Source organism: Artemia sp. Qi Xiang Cuo, chromosome 16, assembly GCF_049724085.1.
Source record: "Artemia sp. Qi Xiang Cuo chromosome 16, ASM4972408v1, whole genome shotgun sequence".
NCBI lineage: Eukaryota > Metazoa > Arthropoda > Branchiopoda > Anostraca > Artemiidae > Artemia > Artemia sp. Qi Xiang Cuo.
This window is the reverse complement of record NC_142809.1, coordinates 52493293-52517393: the sequence shown is the minus strand read 5'-3', so window position 1 is coordinate 52517393 and position 24101 is coordinate 52493293. Positions and strand designations below refer to the sequence as shown.

At 34.4% G+C, this 24101-nt stretch overlaps 1 protein-coding gene across 1 annotated transcript in view; it reads left to right on the top strand.

The window, feature by feature from the left end:
- The window catches only part of LOC148943083 (insulin-like peptide receptor), a 208940-nt gene extending 185214 nt beyond the window's left edge, over positions 1 to 23726 (top strand). Inside the window, exons 18-25 of the mRNA XM_089102431.1 lie at positions 1176 to 1344; positions 2992 to 3205; positions 4713 to 4884; positions 6808 to 6982; positions 8407 to 8543; positions 11774 to 11938; positions 16766 to 17017; positions 21243 to 23726. Of these exons, the coding sequence (XP_088958557.1) occupies positions 1176 to 1344; positions 2992 to 3205; positions 4713 to 4884; positions 6808 to 6982; positions 8407 to 8543; positions 11774 to 11938; positions 16766 to 17017; positions 21243 to 21503 (1545 nt within the window). The 3' untranslated portion in view covers positions 21504 to 23726. The remainder of the gene's footprint in view (positions 1 to 1175; positions 1345 to 2991; positions 3206 to 4712; positions 4885 to 6807; positions 6983 to 8406; positions 8544 to 11773; positions 11939 to 16765; positions 17018 to 21242) is intronic.
- The last annotated feature ends 375 nt before the right edge of the window (positions 23727 to 24101 follow it).

Genomic DNA, 24101 nt, shown 5'->3' with positions numbered 1-24101 from the left:
TCTTAATAACAACTAGAAAATAATAAACCACAGAAAAGAATAGACCATAGAATAGAAAAGACTAGAAGAGACCCGCTATTAAGAACAATTATAATCGAAACGAAGCAGTAACTAGAATGGTATATAACACAGAAAAGAATATAACATAGAATAGAAAAGACTAGAATAGAAGATACCCGTTCTTAAGAACAACTAGAATAGAATAGAAACGAAACAATAACTAAAATAGAACACAGAAAACAATATACCATAGAATAGAAAAGACTAGAAGAGACCCGTTCTTAAGAATAACTAGAATAGAAACGAAACAATAACTAGAATGGAATATAACACAGAAAAGAATAGAACATAGAATAGAAAAGAATAGAATAGACGATTCTTAAGAATAACTAGAATAGAAACAATCACTACAATGGAATATAACACAGAACAGAATAGAAAAGACGAATAAAAGATACCCGTTCCTAAGAATAACTGGGATAGAATAGAAACAATAACTGGAATAGAATAGAACGCATAAAAGAATAGAACATAGAACAGAAAAGAACAGAATAGAAGATACCAGTTCCTAAGAATATCTAGAATAGAATAAAACACAGAAAAGAATAGACCATAGAATAGAAAAGACTAGAAGATACCCGTTCTTAAGAGCAATTAGAATAGAAACGAAACAATAACTAGAATGGAATAGAACACAGAAAAGAATAGACAATATAACATAAAAAACTAGAATAGAAGATTACTAATAATAACTAGAATAGAATAGAAAAGAAACAATCACTAGAATAGAATAGAACACAGAAAAGAATAGAACACAGAAAGAATAGAACATAGAATAGAAAAGACTAGAATAGAAGATTACTCATAATAACTGAGCTAGAAACAATAACTAAAATAGAATAAAGTACATAATATAAAATACAATAGAATAGAAAGACTATAAGAGACCCTTTATTAATAGCAACTATAAGCGAAACGAAGTAGTCACTAAAATAGAACACAGAAAAGAATAGAACCTACTAGAATAGAAGATACCCGTTCTTAAAAAGTAGTGAAAAGACAATTTTTTTTTCACTGGCTCTTGATCTGTCTCGTTTTCTTCTTTTACTCTTCATGCTTAGCTTGTTTGGTCTCGTGAATTAGGTTTTAATTATTGAATACCCTTTTCTTAATAGGACCCACCGTCAGAACATAAGGCATGGATTGTTAGCTGTTTAGTGGTAGGTGGCATTGTGTTCATTCTTCTTGAAGTTCTATGTCGATGGAAGAAGAAGAAATCTGACATTCCCAAAGACGACATCGCCTCGTTTAATCCAGATTACCTTTCATACGCTAGTGCCGATTGTAAGTCATTTCAAGTTTCCTTTTTCCACTATTACTTCAATGTTATTACTTTCAACGTTTTTTTTCAATAACCTATGTTGTAAGTTCTTATTTTTGTCGGTGTACGAAGTTAATTTATTAATTATATATTGGAAGCTACAGTGATGACAGTGGTCAAGTATGGTTCTAAAGCGTGGGCACTCCGAAAAACAGAGGAGGATTTGTTGGATGTTTTCCAGAGAAAATGCCTACAGACTATTTTGAGTACCCGCCTGACTAAGTGTGTCTCAAACAGTAAGCTGTACTAAAAAATGTTGCTCAATCCCGATTTCTAGGGCAATGAGAGAGGTAGATTGAGATGGCTAGGGTACGTTCTACGGATGAAGAATGACAGATTACCAAACATTGTCCTTCTCGGCCAACCGTCTAGGGTCAAACGAAAAGCGGGACGTTCCCCACTGGGATGGTAGGATTGCATTAGGGAAGATTTGAGGGAAATGGGAAAATTTCGAGGGGGTTTAAAGAGGGAGGCTTTTGAATAAATTGGGTTGGAATAGGATTCTGTTTTGGCTGTTTGGTGCTGCAGTTAGTTTTTAGTAGTAGTATAACGTTAACTTTTATTGTAAACCCTCTTTGAAACCGGTCGGTTTGCGAACCCTGATTAAGAATTTCTGATTTATATAAGGATGATAGCAAAAAGTGTAATGATAAGAGAATTTACCGAAAAAGGCTCATCAAAGGGGGTCACCATAAAGCCAATCTTACGAGTCACAATTTTCTAAATTTCTCTGTTGGGTAGGATTCCTTAGAGGAAGCATCACACTTAGCATATTTAGTTTTGGATATATACTTAGTTAAGATCCCTCTACACATATACAAGACCTTAAGAAGTCCCTATATTTAATAGTATAGAATTCACAGCGCTAGCGAAAAATCGAAAACAGTAAAACTTTAAAAGATGGCGTTCACACACAGCACGAAGACACTGTGGCAATAGTCTGACCGCTAAAGAATTATTATGGCCTTTGGTTTAATAGGCCTTTGCTCTTAAATTCTGTAAGAAGAAGCCAGTTTTGGCCTCTCGGTATTTTGACTTTTTCACAATACTAATAAAAGACTTGAAATCGAAGAAGTCAACCATTTCAGAATAAAACAAAATAACTTAAAAAAGTTTATATATATATATATATATATATATATATATATATATATATATATATATATTTTATATAATGTAATAAAATAACAGAAAACGATAACTGGGATACTGTTGAATGAAATCCGGAGAAAAACAAGGTATCATCAGCGCCTCAGTAAATCGAAATTCTAGAAATTGTACTGACAGTGAAACGGAACAATATCATTCAAGTTTTGATAAATTCTCATTAACCTAAAGAATATATTTCAAGTTTTCGCCAAATGCTCACTTGACTTAAAGAATATCTTGCAAGTTTTGTTAAAAATGCTCAATTCAACTAAAGGCATCCAGAAAACCTTAATATTGTGTTTATTTCCAATTTCAACAAACTCCCTCGTGACAATATAAATTTTTTTGCGTTTTAAAACTCATTTAAAATACATGATAAATATTTATCGCTTTTGTAAACCAGCTGCGGTATTTTTATGAGTAAAATAAAATGCTTATTATAATAAATTATATTATTCTAGTGTACATTCCCGATGACTATGAAGTCCCGCGTGAGCACATTAAATTTGTTCGTGAACTGGGCCAAGGCTCATTCGGCATGGTCTATGAAGGTGTTATCACCGGAATGCTAAGAAGTGGCCCCGTTGAAGAGCTACGTTGTGCTATCAAAACGGTAAATGAAGGTGCCAGTGTCAGGGAAAGGATCGAATTCCTAAATGAAGCCTCTGTCATGAAGTAAGTTGCCAGACGAGGGGAAGGGGTTGACTTTTTTTTTATGATGAAGGTAGAGGCTCAGATATTACTGAGTTCTGTAGAATGATACCAATCGGGTAGGTAAGGTCTCGAAGGGAATTGGTGGTCACCAACCCCCTCCTGCCCCTGAAGCAGACTAAAAAAAAGTAATCAGAGGGGCCAGGACCTATGAAATGTTGGGTTGTGTTTTAAGTAATTTAATTAAAACATGAATAATAATTTAATTCATGTTTTAATTTAATTTTGAAGCTATGATTGGTGTTACAAGATGAAATGTTTCAAAACGCTTTGCTAAGTTGTAAACAACTATCTCTATATGGCTTATATTTGAAGCTCTTCTACGGGGTTGTCAATAAGTCCCTAAATTGAATCTAGATCCCTAAAGTCTCTTTTTTTTATTTTTACTTTAAGATTGATCTCCTGAAGCCTGCTAAAAAGCTATGATTAAATGGTTTTAGATTTAGACTTATGGAATTAGTTGTATTTTTCAAGACATATATTATTATTGGCTACTGTATTACTGCCTGAACAAATTAGACAGGCTATTCATGGTTGCTGCAGTAGCTGCAACATAGTACAGAGCAACCCACAGCCTGAAGATTGTAAAATATATTTTCAAGAGCATTGTCTTAAGAGAAGAGTTTCCCGATTACCACTGTTCCAAAATTCTAAGACAAATCTTTTAATCTCTAAAACAAAAAAAGAAGTTTGTGATTCCAAGGAACTGGCTGCCGATCAGATGCTGAAGGAAGCCCGGAACCAGCTGAAGAAGATGGTTAAAAAGAAGCATCGATGCCATGATATAGATGGGACAAAGTTATTTACAAAATGAACAAAAAAAGTAGCAGCCAGTGCCAGTACATTCGCGGTAATTTAGGGGGAGGACAATTTTTATTCAGTTTTTTAATCGGTTCTTTAAAAATAGGTACTTTTCACAAAATAGGGTGGGGTATTTTTAATTTGTTTTCGTTTTTTTCGGAATTAGGGGAAAAATGGTAATTTTCAACGCCTGTCCCGGTAATTGGGCCCCTGTCAGTCTTCCCTAAAGCTTTTTGAAACCCAGTTTCGGGTCCAAAATGTTACCGAGAGAAGTTCTTTTTTATTGAAGTGGGTCCAGAGCTCTCTATATTTGGCTCTCTGAACCTATGACAACCCTGCCACCAGTCCAATCTTAGTGCAGTAAGTGCCCAATCTAAAAATATACCCTATGAAACCCATGGCACGCCCCCATAAATTTCCCCCCGCCCTAAAATAGTGTTCTCTGGAATTTTGTGAACATGCGTGTTGAAGGCCTGGACATATTTAATTTCTTATTTCCAATTTGCAATAATATAAATATTCTCGGAACATCCATTATAAAAATTCCCTTGAGAAAGAATTGCCCCCTCCTCTAATTCCCCCGCTCTCAAAAGCTAGTTTTCTCTGTAAACTGTATATACATGTACATTAAAAACTCGGGCATTATGACTAATACTTTTCCTAATTTCAGAGCTTTTTCTTGCAACCACGTAGTGAAATTGCTTGGTGTTGTCTCCATAAAGCAGCCAACATTGGTACTGATGGAGTTAATGGCCCATGGCGACCTTAAAAGCTACCTGAGGTCTCTCCGACCTGAAAATAATACTGCTTCTGATTCGACACTTCGGCCACCAACATTAAAGGTATGTTTAGTACTAGAAAGGTAGTTCTAGAAAAAAATTGCCGTCGATGTGAGAATCAAACTCGCCGAAGTTCGGTAACTAGCTAAAGCCTTTACCCATAGACCGTTGGGTATACCGGGGGAAAAAAGCTATCCACCAGAGTCAATTCGAAAGTTTGAAATAAAAAAAACTGTGAAATAATGTAATCCATGAGCAACAGAAATGTTGACTAAGTCTAATGCTCACTTAACAAATTAAAAAAGAAAAGAGGAAACGTCACCCACCAGAGTCAGTGCGGAATTTTAAATAAGCATCTGTGAAATATCGTAATCCCTTTCAAACGGAAATTACAAATGGTCGAATTGAATGAAATATTTTCACGTACGTTAAAGATGTATGTTTTTATACTAGAAAAAAAAAATACTTGATCGATGTGGAAGTCAGACTGGTTGAACTTCGGTAATTAGCCGAAGCCTTTACCTGTATAACATCGGGTATACCAGGAAATGCTATACCAGGCAGTCAATAAAAAATGCTACCAATCAGAGTTAGTACTAAATTTTGAAAAAAAAAATGTTAAATAATGTAATCCCTGAGTAACAGAAAGATTAAAAGTCCGATGCTCACTTAACAAATTAAAAAAGAAAAGATGAAAAGCTACCCACCAGAGTTAATGGGTAAGTTTAAGATAATTTCTTAAGCCACATTGGCCTGACATCACATAAAGAAAGAAAAACGAGCAAAAATAGGGTTTTTATAGGCCAAATGACGATACTGAAAAAACAAAGCGAATATTTCGAGAGGACAAACGCCTCTCTTCTTCAGCGCGAAACGAAACGATGTATCAATAAAAGCCAAAAATTAAAAGAATTAAAACCAACTACCTAACAACCATAAAAGCGAGTTATTCGCCAATATCCGCGATTTGCACAAATCGCGTTTGTGCTGAAGAAGAGAGGCGTTTGTCCTCTCGAAATATTCGCTTTGTTTTTTCAGTATCGTCATTTGGCCTATAAAAACCCCATTTTTGCTCGTTTTTCTTTCTTTATGGGTAAGTTTAAATAAGATGCTGTGGAATAATGTAATCCCTGACCAATGGAAATTAATTAAATGGCCAAATCGAATGAAGTGTTTTTTCAGGCTCATTAAAGATACGGTGTAAAAAATTACGGTGTAAAAAATTTTTACGGTGTAAAAAAATTACGGTGTAAAAATTGAGTTACTGAAAAAATTATGAAGAATAAAAATGAGGATATTTCCAGATAATGGAAAGGAAGGATGATTAATTTAGATTTTTATTCGACACCTCCGTTTGACCGTCCTCGCCGGACAAATCACGCCTCTAGCGTTTGGCATTCCTTGCCATTTTTCCCAGTATAATAATTTGAATAATTAATTTAATTAATGTAATTGGTAAAATTAAGAGTAGTGATAAGTGTCTGATATTTCTGTATATAATATCTTTAATTTTAAACTGATACTAATTTAACGAACTCAATCGGTAAATTAGTGAGTTTAACGAACTCATTTTGGTGACGTCCTCAATCGAGTAAATTTACTACATGAGGATTTTTTTTTCATCCTGTAATAATACTAATAGAACATACATTTTTATTTTCTATTTATTGGTTTTTATTGCGCTTTACTCGATATTTAAAATAAAAAAATTCTCTTTATCAATTTAAATGTAAAATTAAAAATACAATTGTTTAATCATTTCTCTTTTTAATATACTTAAGTAATTAATTACTTTAATTAATTACTTTAAGTAATTTAAGTAATTAATTACTAAAGTAGTTAAAAATAGGTGCATCGCATCTCTTTGCACTTCATAACACAACTCCCCCCCCCCCCTCACCCAAAAAAAAAATTCCAGACATTTAAGTTCTTATAAACTTTTTTTTATCTGTGTGTTAGAAATAAAGAAAATCACCTCTGTTTTAGTTTATTCTCAAAATGGCAATTGAAATAGCCGATGGTATGGCGTATTTATCAGCCAAAAAGTATGTTCATCGTGACCTGGCTGCCCGAAATTGTATGGTTGAAGAGAACTTGACTGTTAAAATTGGCGATTTCGGCATGACTAGAGATATTTACGAAACAGATTATTATAGAAAAGGTATATCACTTTTATATTTGTTTGCGTCTGTTTTCTTTCTTCTTACATTTTTTACTTTCCCTTTTTGATCTTTTTTTCATTTTTCTTCTGTATAATTAATTGTTTCTTAAAGTTCTTTGGTTTCCTGTTTTACATCTTCTTTATCTATCCTTCCTTTTTGCTTCCCTCTCTTTGATCTCCTTTGGTTCTTCCTTCAGTCTCCTTCCATATTCCTTCTCTTTCTTTTGTTTTTTATCTCTTTCTTCGTTCTCCCCTCCTTTTCTTCTCTATCTTTGGTCTCTTAATTTTCTTCTTCCTTCATTGTCCTTTCCTTTTTCTTCCCTCTCCTTGGGCTCCTTCTTTTCACTTTGTCTTTTTTTAATTTTGCTTTCCTCTCTTTGGTCTCCTTCTTTTCGTCATCCTTCTGAATCCTTGCTTTTTTCTCCCATCCCTATGATCTCCTTTTCTTGTCTTCCTTCATTCTCCTCCCTTATTTGTTCTATTTTTGATGTCTCCTCATTTTCTTCAATATCACATCTTCTTTTTTTGCCTATTTTTGTCTGCTAATTTATTCTTTCTTCGATCTCTCCCCCCCCCTCCCTTAGTCTTTTTATTTCCATTATCCTTTTTTCTTTTTTCTTCCACCCTTTTGGTTGTTTTAATGAGTAGTTTTCATTGCGTTTACGATATTTAAACTATTGTTTTTGGGGTTTGGGGGGGGGGAGGTACCTAGGTTAGGTTACGTATTTAATATATTGTATGCAGTAAATCAAAATATACTTTAAAATACGATGAAAGTAAAAGGAGATAGAAATAAAGTAAATACGAATAGTATTTATTTTGATTTTTAAAATTAAGCCTTTCATTTTGGTTATGATATTAGTTTTATTTTTTTGTCACTTGATATTAAAACTTCCTCTTATTTTCTTGTTTAGTCAAAAAGTCATTTTAGCAAGGGCGTAAGAGGTAAATACCACCAGTGCTGCAGACAGTACAGCGTTGCACGATGTAATTAGAAGAGTGTAAACCACAGCATATTGCTTTGAATTTGGGATTTGATTAGAATTTGTAGTAAAAGTAAAAAGTGGAACATCAAAATATAATTTAAAATACGGTGAAAGTAAAAGGAAATAGAAATAAAGTAAATGCGAATAGTATTTATTTTGATTTTTAAAATTAAGCCTTTCATTTTGGTTATGACACAGTCAAAAACACATGCTACAGAAGGAGTCATAATTAATGTCACAATGAATATATAATTATATATTGTCAAAGTCCATACTTGTGCTTGAATTTCTCAAAATCTCCTGGGAATTCTGTCAGACAGTCATTTGACGGTAGGGAAATTCCCCTCTTTCTGTTTGATGGCAAATATGTAAAATTTACAAACAGCTATGAAATCATTATATTTCTAATAATTTATATTATTTTGTCATTTCCCATAGGTGGCAAAGGATTATTACCGGTTCGATGGATGTCTCCTGAATCTTTAAAAGATGGCGTATTTACTAGTCAATCAGATATTTGGAGTTTTGGCGTCGTTCTTTGGGAGATGGCAACACTGGCGTCACAGCCATATCAGGTACAACTTGTCTTTCTAATTGTATTTTCCTGCTTTTAAGATTACGTTATGATGTTGCATTGTAATTTTAACGTTATGTAGCTCGCTCTCTTTCTTTTTATTTTCCACTTGAACAAACTATCTTTTTTTTAAGCTTAGATGTCGTCGCTGTTACTCTTAATGGTCGTCCATAAATTTTCGATTTTTCTTAGCCGATTTTACAGGATCTCCAAATCTGGTTCAAAGGACCCCCCCCCCCCCCTCCGCTGTCTCCCAAATAAACTTGAAAAGTAGTACCCTAAAACTGCACTCTTTTATTTTGCCCCCTTAGGACAATTGATCGACCTCCCCCTTAGGAAACTTGATCAGCCCCCCCCCCTTAGGACAATTGGTCAACTTCCTCCCTTAGGACACTCAAGACACGATGGATTTACTTTGAGTTCAAGGTTTTGCATGTATGACTTTCTTGCTTAGGAGGGTAGTTACATGGAGGGTAGGTACATGATCTCCAAATCTGGTTCAAAGGACCCCCCCCCCCGGTCTCCCAAATAAACTTGAAAAGTAGTATCCTAAAACCACACTCTTTTGATTTTGCCCCCTTAGGACAATTGATCGATCTCCCACTTAGGAATTTTGATCATCCTCCCACTTAGGACAATTGGTCAACTTCCTCCCTTAGGAAACTCAAGACACTATGGATTTACTTTGAGTTCAAGGTTTTGCATTTATGACTTTCTGCTTAGGAGGGTAGGTACATGATCTCCAACTATGGTTCAAAGGACCCCCCCCCCCCCGCTGTCTCCTAAATAAACTTGAAAAGTAGTACCCTAAAACTGCACTCTTTTATTTTGCCCCCTTAGGACAATTGATCGTCCTCCCCCGTAGGAAACTTGATCATCCTCCCACTTAGAACAATTGGTCAACTTCCCCCTTAGGATACTCAAGACACGATGTATTTACTTTGAGTTCAAGGTTTTGCATGTATGAATATCTTGCTTAGGAGGGTAGGGTAGCTAAACAGTAAAATTCACCAATATTTGAGAGAATCTTTTAGGGAGAAGAGAAGTATTTTACAGGGGTCAAACCACGGTTTAATAAAGCACCTTACCACATATTTGACGAAAGTTGTATCCAAATAAAACAATATTTCAATCCAAAAGCGTCAATTTCAGTTGGCGAAGCGAATATAGTAATTAACATATTTTCATGGAAGAAAAGAATTCGCATGCAAGAACATGCAAGATACTGGTGCAGTACGATCAGGTCAGGGAGGAAGCAATGATGCCTCCTAGATTTTGATTTTTTTTTTCCTGTCTTCGCTTTTTAAAAATGACCCCCCCCCCACTATAGTTGAGGTAATTAGCACCACTCTAGCCTTGACACATCTATTCTAGTCACATTCTAGCTTTATTCAACGTAAAATTGAAATAAAAAATGCTTCTCCATTGACTTTATTTGTTTTAGTGTAGTTAAAAATAAACCCTTTATATACCTTTCACGTGAATTTCTTGAAACTTTCTGAAAATTTCGCCCGTCCGCAGTGGCGGTTTTAGGGATGGGGGGGGGAGGGGGCAGAGGGGGTACTTGAGCCGATTGCAGAAATTTTTGGGGCTCAAAATTTCAAATAAATAGTCTAACTTGTAATCTTTTTTTTTGTTTGTTAAAATAAATTAGAGGGTGCAGTTAATAAATAAAAACCATAAATAATCAATTAATTAATAAAATAAGGATAAATTTAAAAAAATAGTTAAATATTAATAATAAAATGATAATAAAATATTAATTAATTAAATAATTGAAAATATTTCTTTTTAATAAATGAAAGTTGTGTTAAAATTTGGCCTGAAATTTTTGTGGGAGCCAAAGAGTGGTGGGGGGGGGGCTCATTAAAATTTTTCCCCAAGTGCAAGAGAGAACCGCCTCTGCACATTCGAGATAATTACCAAAAATCAATAGCTGGAAATGTCACCATTGTTGTAACTTCATTTACAAGAATGAAGCACTTCAGAGACGTCCGTCTGCCAAAAATTCTTTCACAAATGACAAACCAATAAACAAGAAAATGCTGAAAAAAAGAAAAAAAATCAATTTTTTGGTTTTCCATCTTTTCTTCTTGTTTTTGTCCTTTTGTTTCTGTTTGAATTCGATTTTCATTCGTTTTCACCTTATTTGACGCTTCTGAGTATTAGATATGTTTCTCAGTTTCTTTTTGGCATTTCTATTTCTACAAAAATATTCTCAAATATAAAGGCGAGAGTTAACTTTTTGAAAAAAGTTTTTCTTTTTCTTTCTTTCTTTTTTTAGCCGATAGGCGTTGAATAATTGTTAAGGCGTTAAATTAAAAATAATTAATTAATAATAATAAAATAATTTAAATAATAAATTGAAAAATTGTGTTATGATTTGGCCTGAAATTTTTTTGGGAGACAAGGGGTGGGGGGGTGTCTCATCAAGATTTTTTCCCGAGTGCAAGAGAGGCCATAACCGCCACTACATATTCGTGATAATTGCCAAAAACTATTTGCGCGAAATGAAGTCACCATTGTTGTAAATTCATTTCCTAGAATATTCCCAAAAGGGAGATGCGAAAATTTATTTTTTTGAAAAAAGCTTGTTTTTTTTTTTGCCGAAAGGCGTTAAATTGTTTCGAAATAATACAAAATGCTATCCTTTTTCATGATTTTGTCTTCCAGAGGAGGTCTTTCAGATGGAGGTTGATATAGATTAAGCATCATTTACTAACAAAATAAACTTTATAATCCAGCTTTACAGCAAATCAGGTTTGCCAAAGGATTTGACTGGGGGAGGGGGGCGGCTTAGTTCCTTTACCTAAATTTTTGTGATCAATTTACAAGCCAGATAATTATTTTATCTTTAATATATTTTTATATGTTTTACATGTTTGTATATTTTTAGTTTTCTGGTTCCGAGCTTCTCCTGTTGTTTTATTCTTTAGTTCCAACTTTTATTTCTCGTTGTTTTTTTTTTCTATTTTTTCTGGTTTTCGTCTGTACAATAGACGCTTTGTTTCATATAGGCAAAATATTAACGCAATTTTTATATTTTTGTTTTTTATATTTTATATTTTTCTTATATTCTTGTCTCTTTCACTTAGACTCGTTTCTTTCCTATAATTGTTTCTTTAATTGTTTTTTTTTTGTCATAGTTGGGCAGATCTGCTTCTAATGTTTCGTATTGATTATATATTCTTATGTATATCCTTCAAGTCGTTGAGTTTCTTTCTCTTTTAGGGTCTATCTAATGAGCAAGTTCTGAAGTATGTTATGGACGGAGGCAAGATGGAAATGCCTGAGGATTGTCCAGACATTTTATATAATATGATGCTCCAGTGTTGGAGGTTTCAGCCTAAACAGAGGCCAAGATTTGTAGACATCGTTGAACAACTTCTGCCAGAGGTAAGATAAGTCAAAATCATCGTAAAGTCGAAAAGACTGGGATTGATCCCCGAAATCCAATGATGTAACCTCTCATCGTATACCTCTCATAGTATATGACATAGTATATGATATTTGTAACCTCTCATAGTATATCCTGTAATCGCTGAAATTCTTGGATTGATCCCAGAAAGTTTAGGGTTAGGATATATATGTATTATCCGATAAGATGTATTTGAAACAGCAAAATCGTAGAATAAATCTCTGAAAGCTTGTAATAATTCTCGGAAATCCTATTATCATACAGAGGTTATGACGTTAGTTTTTCTGTCTCCTCCCTTTTTTTCGCTACCTTTGTTCTTCTAATTTCCTTCTTCCTTCGGTCTCTTTCTCCTTTCCTTTGTTTTTTTTTCCTCTCTTTGGTTTCCTTTTTTAACTCTTCCTTCAGTCACCTTCCTTATGACGTTTTTGTGACGTCCAGTTGTGACGTTGTCCTGCTGGCACTGATATGGCATCAAATATCTGATGTTTTTACTTGCATTTTGATCAGATTCTCCTAAATTTTTCCCTCTCTAATTTTGCTTAATTTTTCTGTCTTCTCCATATTTTCCCTTATCTTAGTACTCCTAATGTTGTTCTTCCCTGAGTCTCCTTCCTCTTTTCTCCTCCCTTCAGTCTCCTTCGTTTTGCTAGTTTCTCTCTTTTGGTTTCGTTCTCCCTTATTCCTCCTGTCTTCTTCCTCATGACGTTTTTATGACGTCCAGTTATGACATTGTCCTGCTAGCACTAATATTGCACCAAATATCATACATTTTTGCTTGTATTTATATCTGATTCTCTTAAAAATTTTCCCTCTCTAATTTTGCTTAATTTTTTCGTCTTCTCCATTTTTTCCCCTATGTACTCCTAATTTTCCTGTTCCCTGAATCTCCTTCCCTTTTTCTCCTCCCTTCAGTCTCCTTCGTTTTACTGTTTCCTCTCTTTGGTGTACTTCTTCCTCATGACGTTTCTATGACGTCCAGTTATGACGTTGTCCTGCTAGCACTGATATTGGATCAAATATCATACATTTTTGCTTGTATTTGGATCAGATTATCGTAAATTTTCCCCCCTTTAATTTTGCTTAATTTTTATGTCTTCTCCATTTTTTCCCCTGTCTTAATACTCCTAAATTTCTTCTTCCTTGGGTCTCCTTCCCGTTTCTTCTGCCTTCCGGCTCCTTCATTTTTTCTTTCCTCTCGGTGTTTTCCTTTTTTCGTTCTTCCTCTTGTCGCCTTCTTCATGACGTTGTTCCGCTTGCACTGATAATACATCAAATATTTTTTTTTTAAACAAAAAGCTAGTAAAAAGGTTTTTAATTGCTTTTTGGGTCAGATTCTCTTAATTTTTCCATTCCATACTTTTGATTATTTTTTTTTTGTCTCCTTCCACTGTTATTCTCCCTTCGCTCTTCTTTGTTATTTATTTCCTTTTTGGTTTCATTCTTTCCTTTATACTCCTCCCTTTTGACGTTGTTCCGCTGACACTGATAACGCATCAGACGTTTTACGTTTTCCTTCTATTTTAGATCAGATTCTCTTAGCTTTTCCTTCAGTTTTTCTTAGCTTTTCTGCTTCCTCCCTTACTTACCCTATCTTTGTTCTCGTAATTCTCTTCTTCCTTGTGTTTATTCTCTTTTTTCTTCTCCCTTCAGTCTCCTTGGTTTTTTTATCTCTCTGTTTTTGGTTTCCTTCTTCCTCTGGTCTCTTTCCTTGTGACGTTGTTCTTCTAGGACAGATAACGCATTTAAGATGTTTGCATTTTGGATTAGAGTCTCATAATTTGTCGTCGTAAGTTTATGCGTCAAGAAAGGTTTCCAGACATTATTATGGGCTGATCAGAAATGGAAGTTTTAGAATTTTTTTTTTTTTTTTAGAAACTCTCCTGTTATCTAAATACCAAAATTTCCTACCCGACTTTCTTATATGGTAGTTGTAAAGACAACAAAGGTAATTGTTAAGATGTAATACCAAAAAAGCGTTTTTTTTATTATTGACTTGTATTTATTTTTCTACAGCATAAACGATTATAGAGTTTTGACCCCCATCACTTTCAACTGTTTAGGATACAAATATTAAAAAAAGGTTGAAAACCAAGGCTGTATCCGGGGGGGTTAGGGGGTTTGACCCCCCACCCCTGAAATGTTTGTCTGACTCGTAAAAACGTAACAAGATGGACATAAACAAATTTTGTATGCGTTTTTTGAGCTTTTTTTTGTGTGTTTAACATTTGGTTCTGTCTCAGTCTCTCCTTTTCTTTAACCATTACGCAATGATGTTAACTTTAGTTAACTAAAAATGAATGGACGAACTCTTCTTGTTTAATTCTTGTCAAAACTGATGATTTTCTTAGTGTTTATCTTTTTTCGTCTTTATTATTCTTTTTATCTCCTCTTTTTTGAATTCTTAAGATGAATTGGTAAGAGTAATGTCCAGCCGGTTGCTTTTTAAGCATTTTTTCTGCTTTGGTGTGACTTGTTGTCATATTGAGTTTTGTTCATGTTAATAAAATTGTTTTGAATTAAATTAATAATTTAGTCCGTTGAATCTTGAATCAAAATCAACTTTGTGGACTGTGATGAAAAAGTTAAGGCTAATTGACTAATTAGCCAATTAATGGCTAATTGGAATTAATGGCTAATTGGAGTAAAGCCAATACAGATAGTTTGAATAAGAGGCAAAGCTGGCCTAACCCTTTTTCAGAGCTTAAAAAATACTGTCATTTTACTTGTTGATAGATCGTCTATCATCCGTCCATCCTAGGGTAGAACTAAGATATATAGGCATGTAGTAAGGGTAATTCAAACAGTCTGTTAGTTCTATTAGCCATTTGAAAGTAATTGGAGGCCCCGTCATGGCTACCCTGGCCCTAAAACCACCCTTATTAATTTTAATTGTGACTGAAGAACACGAAAAGCAAAGTATTCAGCGCAAAATTTCCTCTGACGCCGAAAGGAGACTGTTTTGGACTCGAAGTAACAATTCTCAGCGTAGAAAGTTTTTCTCTTCAATCTATTCGTAACATTTGTGCTGCAATGAATAAAGCAACTCAATTTCACGTGAAGAATTATGCGTTGTTCTTGCTTTCTTTATAGTTGACGTGTTTGCCTTTTTTTTTTGGAAATACTAGGTGGGTGTCTTCGAAGTAAGACTGTAGTACTAGAAACCATGGTAGTGACCGAATCAAGCATGACTTAAATGTGGATGCTTCGAAAGGTTGAGGAAGATATGCTATATGCGTAAACCATTGGAGACTAATTATAATTACTATTATATAATTTTTGTGAAAGTATAACATTTATTTCACTCTCTTAACTTTTGGTATATGCGGCAATAGAAGTTCCCAGTGTTTACATCAAATAATAAAACATAAAGATATTCAATTTTCGTAAATAAGATGTAAGCCATATACGAGAAACTTAACGATTTATAAAAAAAAATGGAAAGTGAATCAGTTTAAAATTTAATGCAGAACACATTGATGATGTTTTTTTGATTTCTTGGTAACTAAGAAAAGTATTAATTAGTGTCGCAAAGAAGGACCTGGGAAACATTATGCGACACGCTTTGGAGCCTTTTGCTCTTTTTTGCTCTTTTTTGCTCTTCTCTTGTTTGTCATTACATTCTACAACATATGTAATTCTGATCTCTAACATCACATATTATAGCACGAACGTCATCTCATTTTTCCTTCCTCGTTTTTACAGATTGAGAACGTTTTCCCGTCTGTACAAACTTTCAATTTTAAAACTGAAAACCTGACAATGGCTCTGCAAATAAAAAATTGCATGCAAAAACCTATTAACTGCGGATTTGGTGAAAAACGAGCTGGAGGTCAAAAGTGAGCCCACGGCAACTCCCTTAGCCCCATTTTGCCCCTCTCACTTCTCAATTTTTTACCTTAAAGTTCATTATGATCTCTACTATCATATCATTATAGCACGAACTCTGTCCCGTCTTTCCTTGGCCGTTTTTTATAGATTTAGACCGTTTTACCGTCTGTTCAAACTTTCGGTTTTAAAACTGAGAAACCAAGTCTTTTTACAAGGTGAAGTGATGGTTCAGCTGTTCTAAACCTCTCTTATCCTCCTTTAACTCATCAAGAGGTACTGCGAGGCTGTCTTAACCGCATAATAAAAAGAAATGTGTTTATACGTGTACTAAATATAAGAAATTCAATGGAATCCCAATCTTCAGAGGCTGGGTTTAAGACTAATGCCCGTGCCACATCATAGTCACATCTATCAATAAAGAAAAACCAAATATAATGAATGACATGGTTATTTTCTTGATTTTAGCGTCACACTTGTATTTAAAAAGCAAAAAATTAAAATTGCAAGAAACTGGTTTAAAGAGTTTGCACCAACAGTAATTTGTGTCCAATTGTCCTCAACTAATACTAAGTCTTCTTAACTTTTGTCAGATTTCTCTCCCAGATAGAAAAACCGCTGTTCTAAGTTTCCATCTTTTCTAATTTTAAAAACGATGCCTTAAACCTTGACTCTCATTGGTCAGTCAAGAAATTTATGTTTGAAAGTTGAACAATGTTCAACTCGAGAAATTACGAACGGCGAACGTAATTGGCGCTGTAGTCGTGCATAATTTTGATTTTATCGACAAGTGTGACTGTAATGTGGCGCGGGCATAACTTATTGAATAGTCTTTAACTTTTTCTGATGTAATTAACTCCTTATTGTTACCCCTCCCCCCATAAAAACGCTCCTCGGAGCCAATCGGCCGCTATATTTTGATTCTGTTTTTTTTTTTGTATTGATAACTTGATAAAAAAAAAAAAATACTACTTTGTTAGTTGGAATGCGACAACAATTTCTCCGAAGACTCCTTCTATCACAGTGGAGAGGGCCAGGAGTACCTTGCTCTCGACCGACAAGAGAGGATGGTTATCCATGAGCACCCTGAAGAAAACAATTATGGTAATACTTCCTTTTCAAGAAATACTGTACCTGATCAAACCGTCGTCGAGATTCTGGACGTCGAGTGTCCTGATGATGATGATGTGGTGTTGAGTGAGAGTCATGATGAAGAAGAACCACTCAATCCGGTAAGTTATTACTTAAAGGGCCGTCTGGAAAAGTCGTGGCATAAAATGTACTTTATGCGATTTTATTTAGTGGATTTTAATATTTATTCAAATAAGTTCCCAGTAAGTATTCTGTGTATCCTAAAGAAAAATCTTTAAAAAATCGTGGTGTTTAGTTATAAACCGAAGATATGTCAAGGAGGGGGGGGGCAAAAGATGTTTTTATTTTGATGTTGTTGGCACTTTAAAGACTAATTTAAGAAAAAACACTTAGCTAAACACCTGAAAATAACTTGACAGAAGTCAATCCTTCATTTTCTAAGAATGACTTCAATTGCTTATTATCTAATTATTTTATTTCTTAGTCTTATTACATAATTTCTAATTTACCCGTTGTAACTATTTAAAGATCTGTATAATTAATTATCTTTGATTAAATTTTAATTATCCTGCAGTATTATTATATAGTAATAACTATCGTGGTATAACTCTGCTCTCGGTACCCGGCCAACTCTTTCCCATGCTGCTCCTCAAGCGGGCAACAAAGTACCTCCATCCCCTTCGTCGCCACCAGCAAGCTGGATTCATCTCGGGTAAGTCCACTACTGAGCAAATCCATACAATTAGACAGCTGATAGAGAAAACTCTAGAATACAAAAGGAAGGCATACATTGCCTTCGTCGATTTTCAATCTACTTTCGACACTGTCAACAGACAGTCACTCAATCTGTCAATCTGTCAACAGACTGATCCTTCAATCTGCTGGTGTACCTAAGACAACTGTCAAAGAAACTGTCTGTTCAAAGAAATATATAATAAGACCGAAAGCGCTGTCATTTTAAATGACCAGCTCTCATCACATTTTCAAATTAGAAACGGTGTTCGGCAAGGCTGTGCTGCTGCTCCCGAACTCTTCAGCTGTGTCATGGACCTTGTTCTCAACAAAATACTGCTGGCGCATCCGTTTGGCATTGATTTTGCTGAGAGAGTTCTGTCGGATGTTGACTTTCGCTGACGATGTTGCATTTTTATGCGAAAATATCACTGACATCAAAACTGCCCTGGAAACGCTAGCATTTGCTGCAGGGAAACTTGGTTTAAACTTAAACTGGACCAAGACCAAAATATTGCCTGTGGACAAGACACCATGCAGCCCCCTGACAACTATAGAAGTATGTGGTCTAGATATTGAGATAGTAAAGCAGTTCGACTACCTTGGTTCAGTTGTTTGCTGAAACGAAAATCTTGATGCAGAGATATCAGCAAGCGGGGCTTTGGCGAACGCCGTTTCTGGCCGTCTACTGAGAACAATATTCCACAAACCACAGATCAGTCGTCTGACGAAAGCTCGTATCTACTCTGCCTCGGTAGCAAGTGTCGTGTTGTATTCGTCAGAGACTTGACCTTTGACTCAGTCGCAGATGATGAAGGTAGATGCTGTCCAGACAAAACACCTCTGCAAAATCAAACACGTTAGGTGGCTCGACAGGGTACGGAACATGGATATCCTCCGGTCCTTTAAATTAACACCCCTATCCGAACAGCTTGAGTCCCGCTCGCTGCGTTGGTGCGGTCATTTGCTTCGCCTACCCACTGAAACACCTGCCCGACTTATATTTGATTTCGATCCAACTGCAAACGGCTGGAAACGCCCCAGAGGTAGGCCACGTATGATATGGGCGGATAGCATCCGCGATCTACTCACAGCGTGGGGCATTGACCACAGTGAAGCTCCTACCCTCGCCCAAAACAGGCCATTCTGGAGACGACTAACGGCGCTGACGTCAGGTTCCCTCTACGCTGGCGAGGCTGCCGAGCAAGAGCTTTAAGTCAAGTCAAAGTTATTATAAGGATTAGTATACTACTACGGTCAGAACCGCTCCTAAGGTTGGTTGTGTGTGTAGAAAAATTAATTACAGCGCCCCTCCCGACTCAAATATAAGCATTCAAGCCGAATCAAAGTGAAAAATTTGATCAATGCCCCCCCAGCTGCGGCACCCGGGACAGCTGACTCCCCCCCCCCCCCCTGTAATGGCTCTGACTACAGTAGTAGTAATGCTACTGCTACTAACAATTCATTGCAGCACCAGGCCCACAGGGGCCAACACAGCTGTGTATGCTCCTCCGCCCCTCCAATCTAATCAAAGCCTACTTTAGCCCCTCACAGGAACTCCCGGTTTCTTTTAGGTCCTTCCTTGTGACCTCTTCCCATTCCCTCGGGGACAACTTGCTATTTTTTTGGCCCTAGATGGATGCTAAAAAGTACAATCACTGGGAATGTGCAATGCCTAGTCATCTAAACCTTTCAATATAAGGATCAGTATATATAAATTATATGACTATATAATTATAATAAATTATAGAAGGATCAGTATATAAATTACCTAAAAATGTATTGAGGCAATGAAGATATGGGTCCTTGTCTGTTATAGCGCCTATGTATATAGAAGCTAAGTAGAACCGGTTTTCATTGAGTTCGCGATCTGTATTGAATGAAATTTATTTAGTTTGCGATCTGTATGATGAAAATATAACACTTTAGAAAAAAATTGGATCAAATATTTGCACACTAGGGGGGGGGGGGGTCAATTATAGCGTGTCTGCATGCAAAATGTGTAAGGTACAATTATAAAACATATTATGAAGTAAGAATTGTTTTCAAACTTCAGACTGTCCAAATACTTTACCCCCATCCCCCTCCCTCAAAGTGCAAACATATAGCCAAAATTATATATTCTGTGATATTTCATTAGGAAGGAGCGTCAATGAAAACCGGTTCTACATGGCTTCTATATACAGAGTTAATATAACATACGCGCTATAACAGACGACTACCGAAATCTATATTATCATGTTAATTAAATGTTTTATTTAATTAAATTTTGTTCAGTTTGTTTTGTTTACATTTATGCTTTATTATTGTACTTCTATTTAGTACCGAAAAAGCAATTTACTCAGCCTATTAGCTGTTCATTCAGCTGTTCTGTTCATCATTAGGGCTATAATGAAAGAAAGGCTAAGACGGCTAGGTTTTTATTTTGACGTCCTTGGTACTTAGTGAAATATAATATATGAATGAAATATAATTACTCGTTTGATTGCTCTTCTATATATATATATATACACACACACACATATATATATATATATATATATATATATATATATATATATATATATATATATATATATATAAGATGTTTGAATTAGTACAGTGGAAGGTTAAATTACCGTATATATCTGAAAATATTAGGAAGAATCAGGAATTCAAGTTTTTAATAAAGAAAACCTGCATATTTGGTTATATAAAATAAATATAAAAAAATAAAATATAGTTATTCGTTTGATTGCTCTTCTATATTTATAAGATGTTTGAATTAGTAAAGTGGAAGGTTAAATTACCATATATATCTTAAAATTTTAAAAAGAATCAGGAATTCAAGTTTGTAATAAAAAATTACATATGTGGTTATATGAAATAAATATATATATATATATATATATATATATATATATATATATATATATATATATATATATATATATATATATATATATATATATATATATATATATATATATATATAAATAAAATACAATTATTTTTTATTACTCTTCTTCTTTTGCTTGCTACTGGCTACTGGCTATAGGCCTCTCATTTCAACATTATGTTCCTAGGTTTGATGGAATTGGTTTGAAAATAAATATTTTTTATATTTTTAAAACGAAATTATGAAATATAAATTTTTAAACGAAAAACTTTTTTTTTTCGTTTTGCCGTTAAAATTGGGAAAAGCTTCAAATCATAACTTAAGTTTAGACAGAAGTAAAGTAAGGATAAAATTAGTTGGTTTTTTTCTTTTCTTTTTTTGCTTTTTTTCTCAGAGCCGAAATCAGTTTTGATTATCAATTCCAATCGTTATCAATTTTCCGAAGCATCGATGTGAGCTAAAAATTAACGAAAGAATGCCGTAACACCTTCAATTCACGCAGCAAAAATTGCAATAATATGCCAAATACAGTAGGGAAAAGGAATTTTATAGTTGTATGTTTATATATATATATATATATATATATATATATATATATATATATATATATATATATATATATATATATATATATTTATATATATATATGTATATGTATATATATATTTATTAGTATAACTGAATATGAGCGAAAGCTCTTCTTTCAGTGTGCTGCTAGCTGAATCACAACAAGTAACATCCCTTCTTTGTCTCAGGAAAGAGAGCATGCGTCCGAAGCCGTGGCGAACCCGTGGCGTACACAGGAAGACGATGACCACGCGCCGCTGACTTACCGAGGAGGAAAGCGGCGCCCCCTCATTCAGCCCGCGCAACCGCGAAATGGCAACAGTCATATATCCTCGACAGATAGTAGTAAAACACAGAGTGATAGTAGCAAGTCTGGGAGTCACCTGAGTAATGGAAGTGTGAGTAATGGATACTTGAGTCGTAACCGTGATGCTTCCACTGAGTGTTGACTCTAGTTAATTGTTTCTTGAATCTCGACAAGTTATGAGCACTTATGCCGACGCCACCCTGTAGCCACACTTGTTTATAAAGAAACAAACATTGTGAATAAGCTGTATTCTTCATTTATCTTAACGTCATATTTGCGCTACCTTAGTTCCGTCAGTGCCGCCAGGGACATTGAGGAATGACCTCCAATTATTTCATTGGTTTGCTACAGCTACCATATCCCCCCGCTTGGGTTCGATTAAAGTGTTATCAGCCGGGTTGCTGTGCCGTAGTGTATTTTTGGGCCTTCCCCTACGACGGGATCCAATGGTTCTTATGGGATTTGTTCTGATGCTCGATCTTGATGTTTCATTTCTACTAGATTTTCCCTTTTGGGAAGGCTCTCGTGGTAAGCATTACACGTGGTAAGCGTTACATTTGAGGAAATTGAAATGGTGAGAACTCTAGGGCTTTATTAACATTGATTTCTTCTCACTATATTCTAAAAAATGGCGTCTATCGGTCGTCATTTTCAGTATATAGGTCAATATTGTTGTTCCAAATTTCCATCTTTTCTAATTTCAAAAATGTCTCGCCTAATAATTACATTCTGATTGCAATCATAAAAATGACGGTTTTAATCATAAGAAAATGACCAAAGTCACCAAATTGCGCACATTATACATCGTTGGCGCTGTAGTTGTGGGTGACTTTGCTTTTAGCAGCAAGTGTGAATATAGCGTGGCTTGCAGTGTTTTCAACAAGACAGGAAATTGTCAACGTGACAACGTTGCCAACAGTCTGAAGTACAGTGTAATTTACCAGTGAATACGACGCCAATTTTTTTTTTAGTGAATAGTTGAATATAGTAATTAAAAAACAATGTATTCGAAGTATATTTATGCGATATGTGCTTTATGTCGTTTAATGAGTGAATGTTCTCACCAAATTTTGACGTCTTTGATTTTTTTTTTCACTTTTTTGCAAAATGATTTCGCAGTCAATGTCAAGTAACATGATTTTTACAGCCTTATCCAGCTAATGGTCACTTTGCACGATCCGTAAACATAACCGTAAATTTCTCTGAAATAATTACCATAAACTGAAATAATTACCATAAACTGAAATAATTACCATAAATGGGATTCTGATTGTCGTATCATCGAATACTGTGAACTGAAAACTGATTGTCGTAAGCCGTAAAATGAGATTTAGCTCAGACGTAATACCGAGATTTAACCGACATTTAGATTTTTTCTAATATCAGACCTATTCATAATAATAGGATTATCTGATTGGTTAGTTCAGACTATCCAATCAGAAGATAGAACAATTTTCTTATTACACTTTTTCTATGCAGCTAAGGGTTGACAATGAAGCTTTTTAAACGGCTTTTCTTTGAAAAACTTTGAAAAGCGCTCTGATAAATTGAACTTCCATGCTGTATCTAATTAGTTAATGGTTTTAATTAAATTTTATTATGAATTGGTTCGGCGCAGGCTATTTCTTGGCGTTAGCTTAATCTTGGCGTTCACCAAATCTGATTATGATTGCTGTGACGTCAATTGAGAGGGGACATGAAAACAATGAAGCCTGTGAAAAAATTTCGGGATTTTAGTTTGACCGTAAAAACTGTATATCTGTATTTATTTAACTGTAAAACTCGTAACGAAAATGGTTAAAGTATATCTCCCAGTCTATTTTATTTCACAATGAAAACACTGAAGCCTATAAAAAATTTAGTGATTTTAGTTTGACCATAAAAACTGTATATCTGAATTTCTTTAACTGTAAAACTCGAAACTTATGTTTAATTTATATGTCCCAGTCTATTTTGTTTTAAACAGTGAAAACACTGAAGCCTATAAAAAATTTAAGGATTTTAGTTTGACCGTAAAACTGTATATTTGAACTTATTTAACTGTAAAATTCGTTAATAGAATGTTTGATGTATATCCCCCAGTCCATTTTACTTCAAACAATGAAAAGAGTGGAGCCTATAAAAAAATTTAGGGATTTCAGTTTGACCATAAAAACTGTATATTTAAATATATAGAATTGTAAAACTTTATAACAAAAAATTTGCAACAGATATATCCCAGTCTATTTTTGCTTAATAGGAATAAAGTCAATGAGAAATATAGGTATTTTTGTTTGACCGTGTTACGGATCGTGTAAACCTAACATCAGAAAAATTGCGGTAACAATCACAAATATATGTATATTTTATTTCAATTTCACTTTGTATTTGATTATAACTATTTTTTAATTTTTAATTTAGTTTTAATTATCAGGATAAATGAGAAAAAAAAGTAAAATTATTCAAGTTATTCAAATCAGAAATATTTAATATAAGGCCGTTTTTTTTTTGTTTTTTTTTGTTTTTGTTTTTTTGTGGAAATTTTACACTTTTTAATAAACAAAATCTGTGTCCTGTAAATCCGAAATTATGACTTTTTAGCTGTTATTATCGCCTAACTCATTAGAAAAGGGCTGCTGGCCATTTCTAGACAACGCTTTTCAATTATACAGCGACCACTTTATTTTTCTTGATTCAGATTATATATAAAAAAAACTTTAACATATTTTTTTAATTTTTAAATGTCTGCTTAAATGGATAA